The sequence below is a fragment of the Lutjanus erythropterus genome, chromosome 12 (genome assembly GCF_056507025.1).
Source record: "Lutjanus erythropterus isolate fLutEry1 chromosome 12, fLutEry1.hap2, whole genome shotgun sequence".
Classification (NCBI taxonomy): domain Eukaryota; kingdom Metazoa; phylum Chordata; class Actinopteri; order Lutjaniformes; family Lutjanidae; genus Lutjanus; species Lutjanus erythropterus.
In genome coordinates, this window is record NC_139328.1 from 27108369 (window position 1) to 27129375 (window position 21007).

Sequence of the window (21007 nt, forward strand, 5' to 3'; positions counted from 1 at the left end):
ACAAAAAAGAGTTTTGTGTGCCAAGGACTTTTTCCCTTTTAGTCATCCTATAGAAAGAGATGATCGGGTATCCTTTTTTAATATTTATATTAGAGTTGCAAATTTTGTGCAGTTTCCTTGACCAAAAAGTGAACACAGTAACAATTAATAATCAATTGATCATAAATAATCTGATCAAAATGCAGGTCTTTCTCTCAGTTTAACTTTTATTTAAACAGTTATGTGAAACATGAATTTATGTAACAAACAATAATAAAACAATAAGGCTCTCACTCAGAACTGCTGATCTTGTACAGCTGTTCTTACTCAACAAGACCACAGCAAATCAAACCAAACTGAGCTCCAGAGAAATACTACACAAAACATACATTGTCAGTAAATCATTTTTAACAGCATTCAATCAACTAATGATTGATTGATAACATTCCTAACTAGTATTGTTTAGAGTTCTGGTATCTTGACAATTCTAGAAGTGGTCACTTTACCGGAGTCAACCAAAGAAAAGCTTGGTCGACTGAAATTCTTTGCACACTTCAGTCAATTTATTGATCGAGGGGAGTGGGGGATAATCTGCGTGTTTTCTGTAGATACTTGATTTAATTAAATCAACCACAGTGCACTGAGTGGCCGAAAAAGGAGGCAACAACACGCACACATGCACATTATGCACACACCAGCGGTATGGGGTCACAACGGATTCCTTATATAAAATAAAATACATCAGGCCTGCATACATCCTGCCCCCTAACAACAATACATTAAGAAATGCTTCTCTCCTTACAAAATTTGGTTGGATAAGAGATTGTAGACCAACTGTCCACAAGGTGTCAGCCTCACACTTTGCAATGTCTATACTAGGAGTAGTGTTGTCAGAAATATTGATATTCTTTACCATTTTCGTTACCACAGTGAGAACTTTACACAACATTTAGGACATAAAATTGTATATATTTATCAAAAGATAAATACAACAAGGATATAACATATACATATGTTTATCCCAACCATTTTAGAAACATTTGGGGTTTTTTTCTCTTTACATCAGGCAATTAAAAATAACTAATTGAATTAACTTATTAGAAATTAAATAATGTTAATAGCACTGTGTGTTAAGCACACAGCAATCAATTTACTTCCAACCCTAGTCACAGTAGGAAGGGCTGTGTGGACACTACAGCAGTTTGTCTGTCAACTCACCACTGGAGAGAACAGAGTGAGAGAGCGTAGCTGTTACTGGGAATCAGTACTGTGGAAAATGAGTATTGAAAGCATTTCAAATATTCAGAATTGATATTTTTGACAAGACTAAGTGGTAGACAAGTCTCTGTTTTCTTATTGTATCATCATGAATCATATTAAAAATATTCACCGTGCCTTAACCTGGTGTGCAGAGGGGAGAACATTGATGATAAATGTGTTGTGGTCAGTTGAGGTGTATTGTGCAGGTACAGGTGTTGTTCAGAATATGTACTGACCCTGTTGTTGTCTTCCTGTCAGGAGCTGAGGAAGCCCTCCTACGCTGAGATCTGCCAGCGGGTGAAGGATGCCCCGACATTACAGCAACCACTGACCCCCAAGGAAGCCAAGCCAGCCTGCACTGCCCCAGCAGGCGAGGAGAGGAAGTGCCCCGATGCCTCCATCCCAGCAGGGGAGGCCAAGGCCAGAGAGACATACACCCCCTCCTCCAAACCCGGCTCGGCCGCCCCGGGTAGACCCCCGAGGGATGCCCGAAGGCCACCCGGGCGGTGGGCCTCCCCGCCCCCACACCCAGGGAAAACCCCCAGCAAAGATCCCCACCACACCCCGCCCAAGTCCCCGCAGTAGGGTGACTCCCCGCCCCTCTGTGTGTCCTCCACCCTTCCCCACTATGCTCCACAGATGCGTTTAAAAAAAAGGAAATATAAGTCAGGGCTACTCAATACTTCTATCCCAGAATCACCAGTCACAAACAAGCATAGAGGACGCCTTCTTTTCTGGATCAGGGCTTGCAGACAAAAAGCACTTTACTGTGCATGTAGAGCACCGTTTCATTCTTTTTATTCTATTTATTTGTTTTTGTTATTTTTATTTTTATTTTCTGTTTTATTTTTCCTTTTCTCTTTTTGCATTACATAGTTGTGTCATCCAAAAAGTCGGCACAGATGACACTGAAATTTATTCATTCTGTCCAAATGGCCTTTGGGATTAAATTAGTCTTGTGTGTAAAGCAGCAGGGCATTGTTTGAAGCCACCCCAGTGGATGATGGGACAGAGTGCATACAACAGACTCCACCTTGTTTGGCTCTTATAGTGAGGGGTTTGTTTGCATGTTGAGTAGCACTGTTGTGCAACTTTATGTAGCTTAATTATGGGTCATAATTAGTAGATGTTTTTTTTATACATATTCACATCCATATGCAAGACTTGACATCAACATCTCACAGCAAGACTCAGATCCTTTGGTTTACGTCACCTCAAAGTGAATTTTTCTTTTTGCAGATTTATTTACACTTTGTTGATAAAGTTTTTTTTTTTCAGCAGCTCAGCTTTGTTTGACTATCGGTACAGATACTGCTGGTAATTGTTGCTGTGGTCGCCTCAGTGTTTTCTTCCTCTGATCATTTTCTCTGTAAAGAATCACTTCCCTCTGCTGTTTGGTTGTTTTTACTGTTTGCTAACACTGCTAACAAGCTAGCTATATTGCCCATTTCATAGCCGAGATGAGATCAGCGTCAGACAGGAAGGGCATGGCGATATCTGCAACCTGAACTTTGCTAAATTAGGCATTGAGGCACCTGTTGTTGTTGGCAAAAAATTTATTTGTCTGTTGAAAATGTCTGGGAGTAGGTTGAGGTTTTTCACTTGCTTGCACATATAATGAGTCAGGGGAAGCTCAGTTTTCTTGGCATTGTATTTTTGGGAAAACTTGGGAAGCTTTCTCAGCTGCAGCACTCTCCTCTCGTCTCATTTCCTATTTAAAAACTGTGGAATAAACGGATCAGCAGGCACATGATGTCAAAGGAAGATGCCGGCGAGTTTTCGGTTGGCAAGTTTAAAATCCGGTTGTGATGGTAAGACAGCTGCTGAGGTGAAGAAACACTGGTTAGCTGAGATTAACACTAGCTACCCTTCAGATGCTTGGTGATCCCACCTCAGTTACAAGGTGTTCTTGTTTCGAACATCTGCTGAGAAAAGGTGACTCTTCAGGGGACAAAAAAAGGCCAAAAATGCACCAAAAAGGGCACAAGTTCAGAGCTCAGTATGGAGTTTTGGTACAGATACAGATGTTTCTTGTTCTATCAGTGGCATTTTCTAGTTCCTTCTCCTAGATATGGTGCTAGCTGTCGAATCCCGGAATCTGTTACTACATCTCATCTGATACTGATACTATGTAGAAAAAGTAGATTTACATCTGCAGAACTTTATTTGCACTGTAAGTGTCTTCTTGGACTCAGAGAGCCAATGTTTGATCATCCTACCTAAAATGAAAAAAAAAAGGGAATTGATCCTTAAAGTCAAGGAGAGAAAAAAAAAAGAATCTGTGAACGTTATCCACCCTGCAACACCATCTGTGTCAACACAATCGCTGAAGTTTTTTGTTTTTGTTGAACACACTGTAGTGAAGGGCAGACGCTTGGGCAGCATCACATGACTTTACTCTTTATATTTTTGACAGCTTGTTAACGGATGCTAATATGTTTTTTATTGTTTGCTGAAGGAGTTGGTGCTCTTAAAGGCATGCAGTGGTTTGGATTTTGGCCTCTGGTTCTGAGTGCTTGTAAAAAGTGATGAATACGGAAAGTGAGATGGTTGAATAGACCTAGAATATTTTACTAAAACTAAACCGACGGAGGTTAATATTGAGTGGGTTTCTTGGGAATGTAGTTTGCCATGTTTGAGTGTGAAAGAGATTTTGCTGGGAGTCCTGTTGTGGCTCATGTGAGCAGTGTTGAACCAAACATCCTTTAAAAATATAGATGTTTAACCGTTAACAGGCAGACAAAGAACAGGTGGGTTTACAGCAGGAGTGCAGTCAGGAAAGTCTGAAACTGTCATGTGAAATCCATCCTTGAGGTGAAGACATTCAGCTTGCGCTTTTTCCTTAGCATTGAGTCTTAACAACAAGAGTTTTTGTGTTTTTCTGTCTATACGCTCCTTCGTCAGTTTCCTCTAGTTTGAGTTTGCACACTTTTCTCTAAAACACATTGGAAAAGATTGACCAAAGCACACTTACTGCTTCACTCCTGTGTCCCTGGGATAAATTGCACCTGATGGGAGTTAATTTAAAGCACAGAGTAAAGGAAAACATCCTTTACTCACCCTGAGTCTACAGAATGTGGCTCAGGATGAAGACTCTGTTAGCAACCACACAAATTCAGGCTCAGTTGGACTTGAAGGGATACTTTTGAATATTTGAAGTGGTGTTGTATGTATTTATCCATAGGTAGTGTATTACCTAGAGTAGATGATGGTTGACGTGTCCCCGGTTTGGAGAAGCAGCAGGTGTACAAGTGTAGGAAGCAGACAGGGCCAACAGCTGAACATATTTTAGATACCTAAAAGAGTCGATCTAAGTTTAAGTTTTTTCTGACTGGAAACAGTCATTATATGAGACAAATATCACTCTCTTGAAACCAACCAAACCCCATTGGCAAAATCAGTCATTTTTGCTTGCGGAACACGGGAGTCGCTGGTCTACTGCTCCTTTTATTGGTTAGTTTGTGTGTGTTACTGTGTGACTTGGGCAAATCTGCACTAACATTTTAAAACATAAAAGTCACACAATAACACTAACTAACCAATTAAAGCAGCTGTTGACCAGCAACTCCTGTGTTTTGTGAGGTAAAATTAATGATTTTGCCAATGAAGTCTGGTTGTTTTGGACAAAGCAATGTTTGGCTTATATAATGGAGGTTTCCTCTCAGAAAAGGCTAGTAGTAGTGGTGAAAATATTTTAAAAGTTGCCCACACTTAAACTGATACAATTTTTAGGTAGTTAAAATATGTTTGCTGTTAAAATACGTGCTTTTGCTGAGCCTGTCAACAGCAATAAATTGCTAAGCATCCATGCTTGTGCTCCTCTCTCCTTGTCCAAACTTGGGCCATGTCGGCCATGTTCTGTAGGTAATACACTGACTCCTTGTACAACCCCACTTCAAATAATCTGAATTATTCCTTATATCAAGCACCATTTGGGATGGAAGCTGTTTGTCGGGGAGTTGGTGAACAACTCTCATTCCTTCATCAGAGTTAAGTAGCAAGAATTGAGCTGCAGGGATGAGATTTTGTTAAATTGAAGTTTTGGTTGGGACATCTGTCTACTGTAGCAGCCACTTTGGCAGATAACCAACCAAGTCTTGGAATGTTTTACTGTATTCTTAAGATGTAATTGGCTGGCGAAATAGGAGTTATTGATGTGCAAGTCTTAAAATGACAGGCGAGCAATAAAACTGTCAGAAGTGAGTTTTTTGGGTTTTCTTCCCTGCTCATCAGTCGTGTGCTCGGGTTAATCTTTTACAGTTGTCACCTCAGATGCAAAACACCCTAAAAAAACAAACAAACAAACAAACAAAAAAACAAAAAAAACAAAACACTGTACTATACACAGTATCTGTTTGGGGCGGGGGGGCCACTAACCTACATGCCGTGGGACCTTGCATGTCTCGCCAAAGTCTTCCTGCAACAAGAAGCATTCTGGGTAATCCCACTAAGAGAAAACAGGAGCCCATCTGGAGAGGGGAAAGCTTCATTAAAAAGCCTGTACTCCTGCTCATAGCTGCTTTTGATTTGGACGCTAAATCTTGAGTTTGCTAAAAATATATATAGATATATATATTTTTGGGATTTTTTTTTGAAGGACTGAGATGCACTTGGATGGTTTGATTGTTTTTTTTTTCTTTTTTTCTCATTGGTGGAAATGGTAAAAGAGAAAATGCACCATATCCACTTATTTATATAAACCAATGCTGTTTATTCCATGAGAAATATCGTTAAGTTTTCTTTTTACGCAGAAGAAAAAAAAAATAGAGACTTCGATGCGTCTCTATATATACGCAAAATGTAAAAAAAAAAAAATCCATCCAGTGTTTGAGAAACTTGAATTTTATTTAAACTTGAAAAATGACTTTGCCTTAACTTTTATACAAGACGAGCATAGAGTTTGTTTCTTTTCAAAAAAAAAATCCCCAAAATGTTAACGAAGCGTGACACGTGGAAAATATTTAGTCGTACCAGACGTCACAAGTCTTACTGAGAGAGCGAGAGAGAGAGAGAGAGAGCGAGAGCGAGAGAGAGAGAGAGAGAGTACAAATTTAGCAGCATTTTATTTCTTTTCCCTTTTTTTGATTTTGTAAACTGTACGAAAAAGAATCATTTGGATTGTTCTTTTTGTTTCTTGTTTAATAGTTTCAGGTTGTTTTGTTGGGGGAAAAATATAGACCTTGTAAATGCAAAACTAGTCAATACTGTATTAAATTTGTGCACTTTGAAGTGTGTGCTTTGCTTGTACAGTTGTAAATACTCAGAAAATATAAGAGGTACCTTAAAATGATTATAAAAATATATTGATCTTGTTGAACTATTAATGTTGCTATCGAGCTGGATGTAGGATATAAAAAAAAAAAACTTAATGTTGTGCTTTTGGAAATATTTTTCTTTAACTTTTTTAAAGATTTTTGTTTGGGTGTGCGGAGTTTGAATTCTGCTCCACTCTATAGGGTGAGCAAGTTGTCTGATTGTAAATTTTTTTTTTGTTTTTCTTTGTCGTCTTTCATTCCATTTTTCGTACCTGTGTGGTCGGTTGCACCTGGGTGTACAGGTGCATCCTTAGCCCCACCCCCTCCTCACTGTGCACTAATTGGAAAGAGCCTGTGGTACTGACAAGCATCTTAATAATGAACCTCACAAAGCTGCGTGTCCACCAACATCCTCTTTAAAAGCTCTGGCTTCTTTTTTTTTCTTGACATTTTCACTTTGTTTTTTAAGTACAAGGATCTTGACGTTTGAATGCTGAAGCTGTTAAGCAAAAAAAAAGCACTACATGTCAGATTTTTAGTCGTCACTGTGCAACAGCAGTAGCCGCTAATGCCAGGTATTCTTCACATCTTTAAATACTACTGTTATAATACCAAGGAAATGTATTGATGTGACTTAAAAGCTACAGCAAAAGGCATTAAAATATGAATATTTTCCAACAGATTTGTAATAATTTCAGGGCCATGACACTAATACTCCACATCAATATATTATGACATGTTCATACATATGCAACTCAACAGTATATAATCAAACTGCATTGTGTCCACATGAGGTGGACAGCATGACTCCAAAATATCTAAAGTTAAACAATGTTAATAATAGGGCAATAGAAAGCTGAACTTCTGCCTCTTTTTAAGAATAACCTCTCCACGATAATGTGTTTCTTTTATCAGTTTTCCTGCAAGGCTGAAATAATGTGAGGTTTTCTGTCAGTTTTCAAAGATAACTGATTATCTTTTACTGTGCTGGATGGTAAAATTGGAGCCTGTTGATACTGAAGGAGTAGTTACTTTTGTCTGTTTTCTAATGTCTCAGTTCCTGTTCAGATGCAGTCATGATGAAACAGGTCCATGCATGTGACTTAAAGTTTTCTGCACATTAGAGTAAGACAGATATGATTGTATATATATATCAGTGTTTCTGACTATGTTGACCAGTAAGTAACAAGAAATTGCAGTACAGAAACAGAAATAAAAAAAAAAAAATCAACACCCCATGCCCTCATGTGTGGAGCTTGTGAAACAGGGTGTTTAGCCTAGCTTAGCACAAACACAGGACACAAAGAGGAACCACTAGCTCAGTGTGAAAGCTTTCAACTCCTCTAAAGCTCATTAACACATCTTTTTTTGTTTAATATGTACACAAACAAAAATGTTAATTGTGGTTTTGTGGTTTTTGATGAACAGCAGACACAAGTTTGCAGTTCTTGGTGACAGTTTTTGATGCTCCGACACAATTTGGTCAGTACAAAAGAAGGTTTTGAGGTGAAAGTCCATTCCTACATGGAAGCTCTAATAGTGTATCTATGGTTAACACTCAATAGGACATGAAGTTGTTGAATGCCAGTAAATTTTGGGTGTATCTTTGTCGACACATGCTGTTAAGATTTCACTGTCCTGTACAGTGGAGGCTTCTGCACCTGGTTTCTTCCTTGTATCTGAGACTGAAGCCTGCTCAAAATTATATACATGTCTAACTGATACTGGTATTCTGTTTTCTGGTTCCGGTTGAGTCTAACAGTTTAGATTAGGTGTAACTGTTGTTTCATATTACGTCTACTCCTTGTTTGGAAACAAATTTGTCTGTTGGCCGGGAAGCTTTTTCTTGGGTTGGATCTTACTAAACAAAAGCTGCTGTTGTTTCACTTATTGATAGAAAACCACAGGAACTTGGTTTTAGTTTTTCAGACAAACTGATAAAAGAAACTGTTAACAACAAAATACAACAAAAGCTAGAGAAACCGAGGCAAAGCATGAAATTAGGCAGAACTTCTTTCTGTATAACCATCATGTCTCAGCACACTGATGTTGGCATAGAGAGAAGTCATGCCCCTTCTGTTGGATTACCATGAGACCGAGCTTCAGAACATATGAAATGTAGTCAATCATGAGAGACAAATTTTCTTTTGTACCTGTTTGAATTATGCCACCAATCACATGTGACGTTTGTCAATTTAGAACTTTATTTTACAAGCCAAGAAAGCCGCTGTTTGTTGTAAAACTGTCGCAATAGACTGTGAAGAGAAATAATTAGAAAGATTATACACCCACGTCATGTTCATGTGAATGACCTCATGACTTTCTCCCTTCAAAAGCTAACATAAGCTGGGGAAGCTGCCTGTGCGTTTTCGTACTGGGATGCAGTCACACAAACAACAGATCTTGTTTGTTCTTTCTCTCTCTGGCTGATAAAATGACCAAGAGTCACTGGATAAAACACTTCAGGGAAGATGACATTGCGACAAACACTGATGTTGATGTTGATAATGTATATTGTGCACGACGAGAGACTTACTTCACAGAGTGGTTTCAAATGAAACTAAATACTATGCCAAACCTACGATAAATTTCAGCACTCTTGTCTTGTAAAATTATCTTTTAAATTGACAAACATCATATGTATAATTTGTGGCACAGTTGTAATGGGATCAAAAAAATTAAAGCTGTAACAATTAACCAATTATTAATCCAGTATTAAATAAAATAAAACAAGATAAAACAGACATTTGAGGACGTCACCTTGGGCTTTGGGAAACCCTGATTGACATTTTTCACCATTTTCTGGACCAAACGACTAATCAATTAGTTGAGAAAATAATCAACATCTTTAGTTGCAACCCTAAAAAAAGACTGTCTATCGCCATTGACTACTGTTAAAGTTTTTTGCAAAGTAAGGTCCCATGCAACACATTGGAAGGGGCGTCACTTCGCCTCTATGACATTACACTTCACTACGAGCTGCACCTCGACTAGCCAGATAAAAAGAGCGATGGCTGCTGGACACGTCACAGTTTTGTCTTCTGACACGCTTTTGCTTCAAGACGATCTGATGTGTGACTCCCATGGACGATATTAAAACGGAGCACAGTGAAGCACATTTGAAGCACATCTCAAAACATTCATACCTTCAGCTTGTACGGCACACGACACTTGAGGTGGGAGATCGTCTGCAGCCACTTGCAAGGTGACGACAAATTTGGGCAACACAAAGGCGTCTCTTCTTTTAAGATGCTTATTGGGGAATCAAGTGAAATGTCAGATTGGTTGTTTTTGCAGCAGGTTGAGCTCGAATTCCCCCACCCGAGTGTCGCTGCAGGTACCAGACGAGAGATCACACTCAGCCAAAAAATCGTTGAAACCTGCTCAGTGTTGTTGTGTCTTCACCTTTTTTCCCTTCTGGTTTATCTGTTTGTTCATGTTCTTCAGCTTTCATGACTTCCTCTCCTGAGAAATAAATGTACAAATAATTTTCTTTTGGGCTTTTTTTGTTTGTTTGTTTTGGGGGACAGAAGCAGAGGCTAAACTGGAATCACAGTTCAGTTTGTTTTCTCCACGTGTTTCAGTGCGGAGTTTTCTGGCACATATAGTACATTAACATGCGCAGATGGAGATGTCTGTTCAAACCATTTGATCACGTGGACTGCATTTTGATGTGGCAAAGAAAACCAATAACTGTGCCATTATACAACTGTTGTTTTTGTCTTGACTGGGCAGTTTAACCTGTACATAGCTGAGCGCTTGCCATCTCGGGCTTTTAGGTTGGGTTCTTGTTTTTGTTTTGTTTTTTCATTTTGAAGATGTGATTTTCCTGTTACTGAAAGTCCATCAAAGACTTCTCACATCTGGAAAAATCTACAATGTGACACCACTGACTGTAGGAGCAGCTTTCGTGTAACTTGCGGTCGATTCCCACCGAGGTCGAGGCATGTTTGACCTCCAATTCTGAGACGTAAACACAGATGCTGATTACAAACTGAAAATCCCTGAACTGTGAATGTGTGCATGTGTGGAATTAATAAACGTACCACCCAGATATCCAGACCGATGCAAAGATGACTCTTTCTGAAGTGACTGGACCGCACCGCTTTCGAAGGGATCTCTCATTTTGGGGCGGTGAGAGGGCCGCAAGTTCTGCACGCTTCCCCTGTATTGCTGGCATTAACGCAGACGCTCACGTTGTGGCGTTTTGAGGAGCTCCTTTTTCTCATGGACTTCTACTTGGAGCGTCACACCTCATATCAGCCTGTCGGTCGCCTCAGCTCTCAGTCTCCTCCTTCCTGTTCGCCCGTTTTGACAGTGCCATTGTTTTTCTTTAGTTTTCTTCCTCGAGGGTTGCATCTTGTTATGAAAATGGACCCCCTTGTGTTTTTTTTTTCTCTTAATTTCAAAGATATAATAACGAATGCACACCAACTGACTGGAACAAGACTCGATCTCTTTATCAACTCACTGTGGATTAACTCATTAACACTCGCTACGCTAACAGCTGTGGACAATCGACGACTCCATCGCGTTGGGGTTTGGACAGATAATTTTGCCTAACGACACCTTTAACAGACGTGGAATGGAGGTTGCGTTCAAGAGGGCTTCTTTTTTTTGTTTGTTATGATTTTTTTTTTCTTTTGTTATTTTTTGGGTCTATTCTTCCATTGAGACTGGAATCAAGCGTACATGTCAGCTATAGATAATTTAAGTTACTCTGTGTCATGATGTAAAACTGTCTAATTTCGAGAAAAAAATGTAGCTTACTGAAAAATAAAGATTTAGGCACTGTTGAGGAGCCACTGTCTTGTCTTTGTGTGAGCATTTCTATTAAGAATGTGCTGTAGCTTTTTAATTTTTTGGATTTTCTTTTTTTTAACCTCTTTTGTCCCATTGTAGAAGTTCATTCTTGAGATTTGGGACAAATCATGTCCTACATAAAACTTATAATTAGTAATACCAATATTCAAATTCCAATTTGTTGGTGAAAATGTATTTTTTTAGGATTTACATATATGTTGAGATATATGTAATTTATGAAATGTTTTGGTTTCCTTTAATTTTTTTAATTTCTAATCTTTAATCTGGTACTCTGTACCAGAATACTCTTGTCCCAGACAAGAATTCACAATTTCAAACCATTTAAATGTGTTAATAGCTTTACAAATCTAAAATTAACAATAACTACTGATAAGAGAGGTCTAAATGTACTATTATAATCATTTTTGTTTTAAAACATGTTTGATTTATTTATTTATTTATTTTTTAATGTAAAGGTTGGCCCTTTAATGTTGTGGCCCAGATTTCCTGGTCTGTAGTGCTATTTAACCATCTATTTTTTTTTTGGTGTGAGTTGCTGAGTTTTGGAGATATCAGCTGAAGAAACGTTACACGATGGGGCTACATGGCACGGTTTGTGGTGCTCCAAGAGCCAGAAAAAATACATTTAAAAAATTCAAAATGGGTGTCTCTTTCTAAAAGTCATGAGCCAGTGACTCAAGATACTCCACAGACCCTGTTGTGAGCAGTTTCATGTAGGAACTACTTTCTTTCTAGTACAAGAGAAAGTACTTCTGGTAAATTCTAAAGTAGTTCCAGTAGATTCTGCTGCAGACAGAAAGTAGTTCCTACATGAAACTGCTCACAACAAGGTCTGTGGAGTATCTTGATTAACCAGGTCATTATTTTTCAGAGGAGACATTATGTACTTTTGTTAGCTTTTATTGTTAGCTTCTATTTATTTAAGATTATTCTATCTATTTCCCTTCACCTTGCTTCGTGTTTCCTTTATGACAATTTAAAAGAAACAGTCTTCTTTGTGCTAATGGACAGTCAGAGTACAGAGGAAGCAGAAACATTTGGGGTTGGTGAAATTTCCCAACCACTGCAAAACAATGAGAAGAAATAAACTGCAAGGAGAGGGCAGGGTCTTGATACATTATCTCCTCACTGATTGTGATTACAAAAATTGCAGTTTTATAATACCTCATAGTACCTCATTTGTTTGTCAATTTGGACAACAACAATAATATTTGGTCTGTTAAATAAATTAAAATATCAATTTTTTTTTTTTTTTTTTGCACAATGATAAAGTAATGATAAGAAAACATCTACAATACCACAACAACATACAAATACTGTACAGTAATACAAATATTCAACAAACATTTAGAACACACGTTTATTCTCATGCAGAGAAATATCAGTTCAGGCTAATAATGAGCAGTGATAGCCTACAAGGAGCACTACTTAAAGACAGTCAAACATTTCCAGAACAACAAATGAGAAGATGTCCAAATACAGCCCATAATTTTTGACTGACAGGTTATTTCAGTGCAGTGAAGAAATGCCACAATAATCAGCTTTCAGCAACAAACATTAAGACTAAAAAAGTTCAAGAATTAAGACAGAATTTAACCTGCCGTCCCTTAAATGACTTTTGTCTATCAGAGTTTACAGAACTCAGCAGTGTCTCCATAAGAATAATAAAGCCGAAGTCCAGCACAGAGAGGCTGAGTGAATGTGGTCTGGACTCTGTGGAGGAGAGTCATGGTTTCAGAGACGCTGTAGAAGGACAGAATACCTGCTCTGTGATCCAGGTACACTCCTACTCTGGAGGAATGAGGACCTGAGATGAGAGTTTCACCACTGTTGTACAGAAATTTGTAACTGTTGTTGTTACAATCTAACGCCCAGGATTTGTCATTCCATCCAAATACACATTCATCTGGACTCCCTGCTCTGGTATTCTTATATGCGACTGCTACATGAACTCCATCCCCTGTCCACTCCACCTCCCAGTAACAACGTCCATTTAGACTCTCTTTACTCAGGACCTGAAATAATGTAGTGAGTCTGTCTGGGTGACTAGGATAAGACTGTTGTTGGTTCATTAATGTTATTTTTCTGTTCCCCTCTGATAATAACAGCTGCATGTTTGCTGTGTTTGGATCCAGTGTGATTTCACGATAATATTTTAAGAAGTCAGCTCTGATCTTAGGCTCTGGTTGTGACAGTAAAACATCCACTTCAGTCACTGCCAGTGACATCTTTGTCCATTTCTCACTCAGAATGTCCTGTAGTTTATCTCTGACTTCTGACACAGCTGCTGTCACATCGTCAAAGTATCTCAGAGGACGGATATGGATGCTGGATGAGTCTGTAGATTCACTGAGTTGTGACAGTGACGGGTAGCTGTGGAGAAACTCGTTGTGATCTTCTGTGTGTAAGAGTTGGTCCAACTCAGCATCTTTCCTCTTCAGCTCAATGATCTCCTGCTCCAGCTTCTCCTGAAGCTCTTTGACTCGACTCACTTCAGTTTCCTGCTGGGATCTGACCTGCTGCTTTATATCAGAACTTCTTTTCTGGATGAGACGAATCAGCTCATTGAAGATCTTCTCACTGTCCTCCACTGCTTTATCAGCAGATTGATTCATAGCCTCCACCTCCTGTTGAAGCATCTTCACATCTTTCTCTCTGTCCTGGATTCTCTGCTGGATTTTTTGTCGACTCACCTCGAGCTCTCTCTGCCTCTCAGTCCTTTCTGCTGCAGCTGAAACTGTGTCGTGGCCTTTATGTTCATCCACAGAGCAGAGATAACAGATACACTGCTGATCAGTACGGCAGAACATCTTCATCACCTCATCATGACGAGAGCAGATGTTCTCCTGGAGCTTCTTGGAGGGGTCCACCAGCTTGTGTTTTCTTAATGGAGCTGCTTCATGATGAGGCTGGAGGTGTTTCTCACAATAAGAGGCCAGACAGACCAGACAGGACTTGAGAGCTTTCAGTTTTCTCCCAGTACAGACATCACAGGCCACATCTTCAGGTCCAGCATAGCAGTGATCAGCAGGATCAGCTTGGAGTCCAGTCTTCTTCAGCTCCTCCACTAAAACTGCTAACATGGTGCTTTTCACCAGGACAGGCCTCGGTGTGAAGGTCTGCCTACACTGAGGGCAGCTGTGAATTTTCTTCAGATCCTCTTCATCCCAGAAGCTTTTAATACAGTTCATGCAGTAGCTGTGTCCACAGGGAATAGTCACCGGATCCTTTGGTAGATCCAGACAGATTGAACAGCAAACTGTTTCACAATCCAGCTGAGTTCCTTTCTGCGCCATTTCAGCTCTTAGTGACAACGACCGTCTGAGTTTCACTTTCTTTGAGCCAAAACTAGTGCTCCTGCAGTGAGTGCGGTCTGTCAGTTCACCGCATGTTGTTTACACAAATCTTCAAACTGTGGATCTGAAGGGGAGGGAATGAGGAAGTATGTGTGCAGAATGGCTCTGTGTTTGAGAGAAGGGAGAAGGGAGAAGGGGGAGGGGTTATCAAGCTTTGTCTCATTCCAGGAAGAGGAGTGGTTTGAGAGAAATACTGGTTTTAACACTTGTTTACAATAGAGCTTGTTTCTCTTTTAAAAACATGGGTCAATTGAACTTTTAAGAAGTAATCTTTTCTTATGATCAGAGGGTTTGGAGATGTTCCCTCTGTTTTCAAATTTACTGTGTTGTCCTGTAATTCAGTTTAATCAGTTTGTACTGATTACAATCATTCAAATGCAGTAGACATGAAAGACAAATTAATTACTGCTGAAAAGGCAACAGAATTGCAATAATGTAATAAACTATAATTGTTGTATCTCTGCATCTCCCACAGGACTTGAAAGCACCAGATAAATTATTGATTAAAATCAATACATTTGTTCACACAAAAGAATCATCATTGAAACAACCCAAACAAACAGTGTATTTGAACTTCAGTAACAGTAAGCAGAACTGTTGAAGGTTGAAGAACAGTTTTATGTAATGCAAATACAAACGCTGTAGATTACTGACCTTTTAATGAGAGCAAAGTACAGCCGTAAAAACACAGATCATTTAGTCTTTGTACCATTTCCAAAAGAAAAGAAAGAAATTCCTCGCATAATTACACTTCAAGAGTGAATTACTGATGACTTGCAGCATACAAATTGGATGAGATGCTTTAACCTCCTCTACATCCCTGGTTAGCAGGATGAAGGCGCCCTCTTGTGTTGTGAGATTTAAATATATGTAATATCACACTAAGTCAGTTTGTTCGCAGGAGTCAAACCCTGTGACACCACAGTTACATGGGAGAGAAGAGAGAAGACAAGTTTCCAGTTTACAAATGTTACAGTGCTTCTAAACTGAAAATATAATTGCAGACATTTGAACTTATTACTGGCGAAAATGAGAAGGGCACTGAAGCTGAAAAGATTGCAAGTGCTTTCAATGATGGAGAATTATCATCTAATTTTGACACTCCTTCTTGTGCCCCATATGTTTTGTCTCCTACTTCTCCTTTTCTGAGTCTGCACAGACAGCTGTTTGAAACACTTGAAATATTCTCATGCTTGTGATATTCATGGGTTGAAATGCAATTTTTTAAAGCTTCATGCTGACAGCTTCACATCTCTTCTACGACATCTGATGAATCTCTGTATCAGGCTTTCTATTTTTCCCCTCCAGTTGAAAAACTGTTCAAATCAACCCCTGTTTTTAAATATGAGGACTCAACTCTAGTTTCAAACTACAGGCCAATATCAGTTCTCTCAAAATCATCAAAATTATATATATATAAAAATCTTTATAACCAATTACGCAACCATCTTGAAAGCAACAGCCTGCTCATCCACGTCTGCCTTATAGTTATTATTCAATGAACAAATAACTTCACTCAGTAAAGGTCATGTCACTGTAGCCATTTTTATTGATTTCCACAAAGCCTCTGATACTGTGAATCATCAGCTTTTATTGTACAAAGTTAACTCATTTCAACTTCTTCTGTGTTAATGATGCTCTCTTCATATCAATCTGACAATTCCCAAGAGATTAAAATTGGTCCTGTAACATCTTTAAGACCCCTGAGTGATTATGGCCTGGACTCTTTTTACATTAGAAAATACAACACAGATTAAACCACTGGTTTCCGAATCTTTCTGGTTTGTGACACCTTCACACAAAAGCAGTTGAGGTCTCTTCTCATGCGTCAGATGTCCATGAGCTGTTAACAGTTCCACTGAAAATACATTCACTCTCAATACTTCACAGCTGGTTTAACTTTGATAACTATTTGAAGCTAAGATTAGAGTCGAAAAAAAATATTGTGTTAAGAGATCTTTTTCTTCTTTCCCGTCTCATTGATCATCTCATGACCCTTCAGATTTGTGTCAGCTATGTAAAAGAAAATAATAATCTCTGTATGATTATATCATGATAATTACAGTTTTATAATACCTCATAGTATCTCATTTGTATGTCGACATGAAAAACATAAATTTTTGGTCTGCCAAACAAATAAATGTAGATGTTATTTTAGATTTCTGTACAAATTTTCAAAGTGGTAAGAACAAAATATCTACAATAGAGGAAGGTCTAATGGTTTCTCCCATTAGCATCAAGCATTCGTTCAAATATTCAAATATTTATAGCACAAAGAAGTTTAAATTTTCATGCAGAGAAATGTCAGTTTAGATAAACAAAAATCACAATGAGCTGGGACAGCATCCATGACTAAACAGACACAGGAAGGAGCGCCACTCAAAGAACAACACACAAAAAACTCAAAAAAATATTTTTAGGACTACAAATGAGGAGCTGTCAAAACACCACCCATCATTTTGATTGATCTCTGAGCAATGTGAAGACAAAATTAGTTTAAGAATGAAAACAGAGAATTTAACTGAATGTACCTTAAATGACGTCTGTATATCTGAGTTTACAGAACTCAGCAGAGTCTTCAATATAATAAAGCCGAAGTCCAGCATAGAGAGGCTGAGTGAATGTGGTCTGGACTCTGTGGAGGAGAGTCATGGTTTCAGAGACGCTGTAGAAGGACAGAACACCTGCACTGTGATCCAGGTACACTCCTACTCTGGAGGATGGACGACCTGAGACGAGAGTCCTGATATTGTTGTACCAAAAGTTATAACTGTGTTTGTTACAATCTAATGCCCAAGATTTGTCATTTAGTCCAAATCTACATTCGTTCGAGTTCCCTGTTCTGCTGATATTCTTGTATGCGACTGCTACACAAACTCCTCCTTCTCTCCACTCCACCTCCCAGTAACAGCGACCAGTCAGACTCTCTGTACTCAGGACCTGACACCAGTGAGCAAATCTGCCCACATGACAAGAATAAGACTGTTGTTTACACATTAATGTTGCTTTTCTGTTCTCATCAGACAGTAACAACTGTGCATTTGCTGTGTTTGGATCCAGTGTGATTTCACATGAATATTTTAAGTAATCAGCTCTGCTCTTGGGCTCTGCTTGTGGATTTGAGTTTAAAACATCAAATTCAGTCACTCTCAGTGAGATATTTGTCCATTTCTCACTCAGAATGTCCTGTAGTTTGTCTCTGATTTCTGACACAGCTGCTGTCACATCGTCAAAGTACCTCAGAGGACGGATATGGATGCTGGATGAGTCTGTAGATTCACTGAGTTGTGACAGTGAGGGGTAGTTATGCAGAAACTCGTTGTGATCCTCGGTGTGTAAGAGATACTTCAGCTCAGCGTCTTTCCTCCTCAGCTCAATGATCTCCTGCTCCAGCTTCTCCTGAAGCTCTTTGACTCGACTCACTTCAGTTTTCTGCTGGGATCTGACCTGCTGCTTTATATCAGAACTTCTTTTCTGGATGAGAAGAATCAGCTCATTGAAGATCTTCTCACTGTCCTCCACTGCTTTATCAGCAGATTGATTGATAGCCTCCACCTCCTGTTGAAGCATCTTCACATATTTCTCTCTGTCCTGGATTCTCTGCTGGATTTTTTGTTGACTGTGAAGCTGATCATATCCTTTTTAAGTAAAAAAAAAAATCAAATATGTCATCATATGTGGCACAGCAGTGGTTCTCAGACCTTTTTTCTCAAATCCCTCCATCTGCTTCCAGCAAAAGTCTGCCAGGTGACAGCTTTCAGGCTCCTGCTCAAACTACAGACTGCACTTCCTCATCGCTGCCTCAGTCCGTCCCCATAAGAAGTCGCATCCAGAGAGTGGCGTCATCTCACTACTCCAAACTCACAACATCATGTCCACCATACTACCACTCACTTACTGTAAAAACTACTGAAAGACCACAGCAGAGGGAAATATAAACATACGTATGTCAGAAAAAGTTTTAGCTTTGGTATAAAATGTGTTGTGTACTGTAAATAACTTGCCTTTCTAATATTGTGTTCATGTTCTGCAGACAGCAGGGCCTGACAGAGTACCAACATTTCTTTGTGTGAATTCTGCAGGATGAAAGACTTCAGAGAGACAATCATCCAGCTTTGCAGGCACGTGAAGTGCAGGTCATCAGAGCAAAGTTTACATCACCTGACGGACAGTACGACAGACTGAAAGAAACTGCTCATTAACAGGATGATTGTGACTTTGAACTGATTTTATACACTTCTTCATTTTTTTCCCAGGAACAAGAGCATAACATTATCCAGCTCACAGAATTATTGCAGTGTACAATAGAGGGTTAAACATAAATATTGTTTCTAGACTTTTGGAAATAAAAATGTAAATATCTGTTGACTGCAGTTTGTTCCGTTATGTCACATTCATTAGTGAGGACATGCCACTGAGTAATCAAAGCAGCTGCACGCTGTAGTAAAACAAGGTTGAAAACAAAGGCTAGTGATGCTGAGCTGCTAATTTTCACACCGACCAAGACATTTAATTAAACTAGCCAATCACTAACTGGCTCCCCCCTGTGTAAGCTACATGTCCAGTTGGTACCATTTTATCTGAGGTCAAAGGAATTATTCATGACACCATTACAAAAGCATTGGACAGTGTAATAAAACATAATGACATCTTTATGATACATCCAAAAAATACCACTTTACTTAAGGTCCAGGTAAATATTCACAACGCACTTATAATGGTTTTATGACAGCCACTGTCAAAACCAACCACATATGACAGTTTAATGTGAGTTTAAAACATAAAGCTAAACATTTTCTCTAAATTTGATAATGTCAAGATGTCACAACAAGAACGATTTGTCTTTGTTAAAGTCAGGTTGTCCTTGTAAAGACATTAATGGCTTGATTAATGTCAAGTTGTCATCACAAACACATCATAAATGTTTGTGTCAACATGACGCTTTCATATTCATAAAAGTCTCATAAGATGGTCATGACAGTTTAATGGTGGTCTTATGCATATCCCTTCAAATACAGTGTTGGCATTATGTTGGTAAAATAAAAAACACAATTTTGTAAGAATGTAGATGCGTTGATAAAGGTTTTGAGAGTTTGGAAAGTTTTGGTCAGAAGACCTTGAAAGTATTTGAATTTTACTCTTGTAAAACTGTAGAACTGTGACAGATTATTAAATGTAATGGTCCATGTTATAATTTAAACGTTGAAATATTGTTCTAGATATCTAGAGATTGCATTGTTATTATGCATTGTATGCATGACTACTGCATCATCAAGAGTGTCACCATCGAGAGGCATGAAGGAGGTTGTTTATTAAGACATTTATTCGTTATGTTTTATTATTTCATTCAAATACTTCAATAGAAAGTGCAGAAAATCCTGCAGGAGCATGATGAGGAACATGGGTGAGTACGAGCAGCACAAGCATGAGACATAGTTTGACTTTAAACTCATTTATATATCGAGTTGAGGAGAGTTTTGAATGAATGTCATATTTAACGATAATGATAATAATATTAATCAAGATATTTCTTTATTAACTAGAATTTGGAGGAGCACTCCCATGTTATGTTCCCTGCACATTTAAATTGAGCCAGTGGGATTTGAAGGTGTTCATCCTGGCATCATGGACATTGCAGAGACTGTTCCCCTCCCGTGGTGAATCTGACACCATGGGAGGAATGTGTACATCTGATCATTATATTTTTCCTGCGTTTTAACAAGCAGGAATCACACTGCATGCAGTTCTCATCATCTGACACAAAACCCAAACACACTGTGGTCAATCTGAATATCTGTAGCTGATAGAACACACTAAAATTAGTAGAAAATACAGCAAAACACTGCTGAAGTTTTTTAAAAGGATGTTTTCATGAAAATGAAAGATGTTACGCCGCAGTTAGTCAATGTCATTAGTTGAACCATCATCAGGAAATTCAAGAAATCTTGCTTTCATTTCTTTAAAGTAAGAGAATCATTCCTTTAGACCTACTGTGACGTACATCACAATTAGAAAGTCTTTTATTAGTTTAAAACCATGGTCAAAAACATGCAGACAAACTGAGGCTTCACTACATCTCTGTTCACAGGAGTCACAGCCTGTAACACTGATGCTGCATTCAGGTCACATGGGAAATATGGGAGAGAAGAGTTTTCAGTTCACAAATGTTATTCACATCAGCTCTCTTCTTGAGTTCTGAGTAAACAACATAGAAATACTTTTAATCAAAAGTTTAAAAAAAATAATATATTCATTTTGTGTTTCCATGATTTTATGACTGAACCTGATGGCTGCATGTTTTCCATTTGTTGTTGATGTTAAAATATTTCACTT

General features: G+C 38.6%; 3 protein-coding genes across 5 annotated transcripts in view; 1 reads left to right on the forward strand and 2 right to left on the reverse strand.

Moving 5' to 3' along the window:
- larp4b (La ribonucleoprotein 4B) overlaps positions 1–4406 on the forward strand; it is a 63003-nt gene extending 58597 nt beyond the window's left edge. For all 3 annotated transcript variants that reach the window (XM_084731571.1, XM_084731572.1, XM_084731573.1), the window contains one exon: positions 1498–4406. In XM_084731571.1, coding sequence (XP_084587697.1) covers positions 1498–1824 — 327 coding nt within the window. In that variant the 3' untranslated portion in view covers positions 1825–4406. The remainder of the gene's footprint in view (positions 1–1497) is intronic.
- Positions 4407–12573: 8167 nt separating this feature from the next.
- Positions 12574–14665, reverse strand: LOC146318097 (tripartite motif-containing protein 16-like). The gene has a single exon (XM_084731574.1). The coding sequence runs from the start codon at positions 14612–14614 to the stop codon at positions 12944–12946; it is 1671 nt and encodes a 556-aa protein (XP_084587700.1). The 5' UTR covers positions 14615–14665; the 3' UTR covers positions 12574–12943.
- Positions 14666–15955: 1290 nt separating this feature from the next.
- Positions 15956–18246, reverse strand: LOC146318098 (tripartite motif-containing protein 16-like). Its single transcript, XM_084731577.1, has one exon. The coding sequence runs from the start codon at positions 18242–18244 to the stop codon at positions 17207–17209; it is 1038 nt and encodes a 345-aa protein (XP_084587703.1). The 5' UTR covers positions 18245–18246; the 3' UTR covers positions 15956–17206.
- Between the last annotated feature and the right edge of the window lie 2761 nt (positions 18247–21007).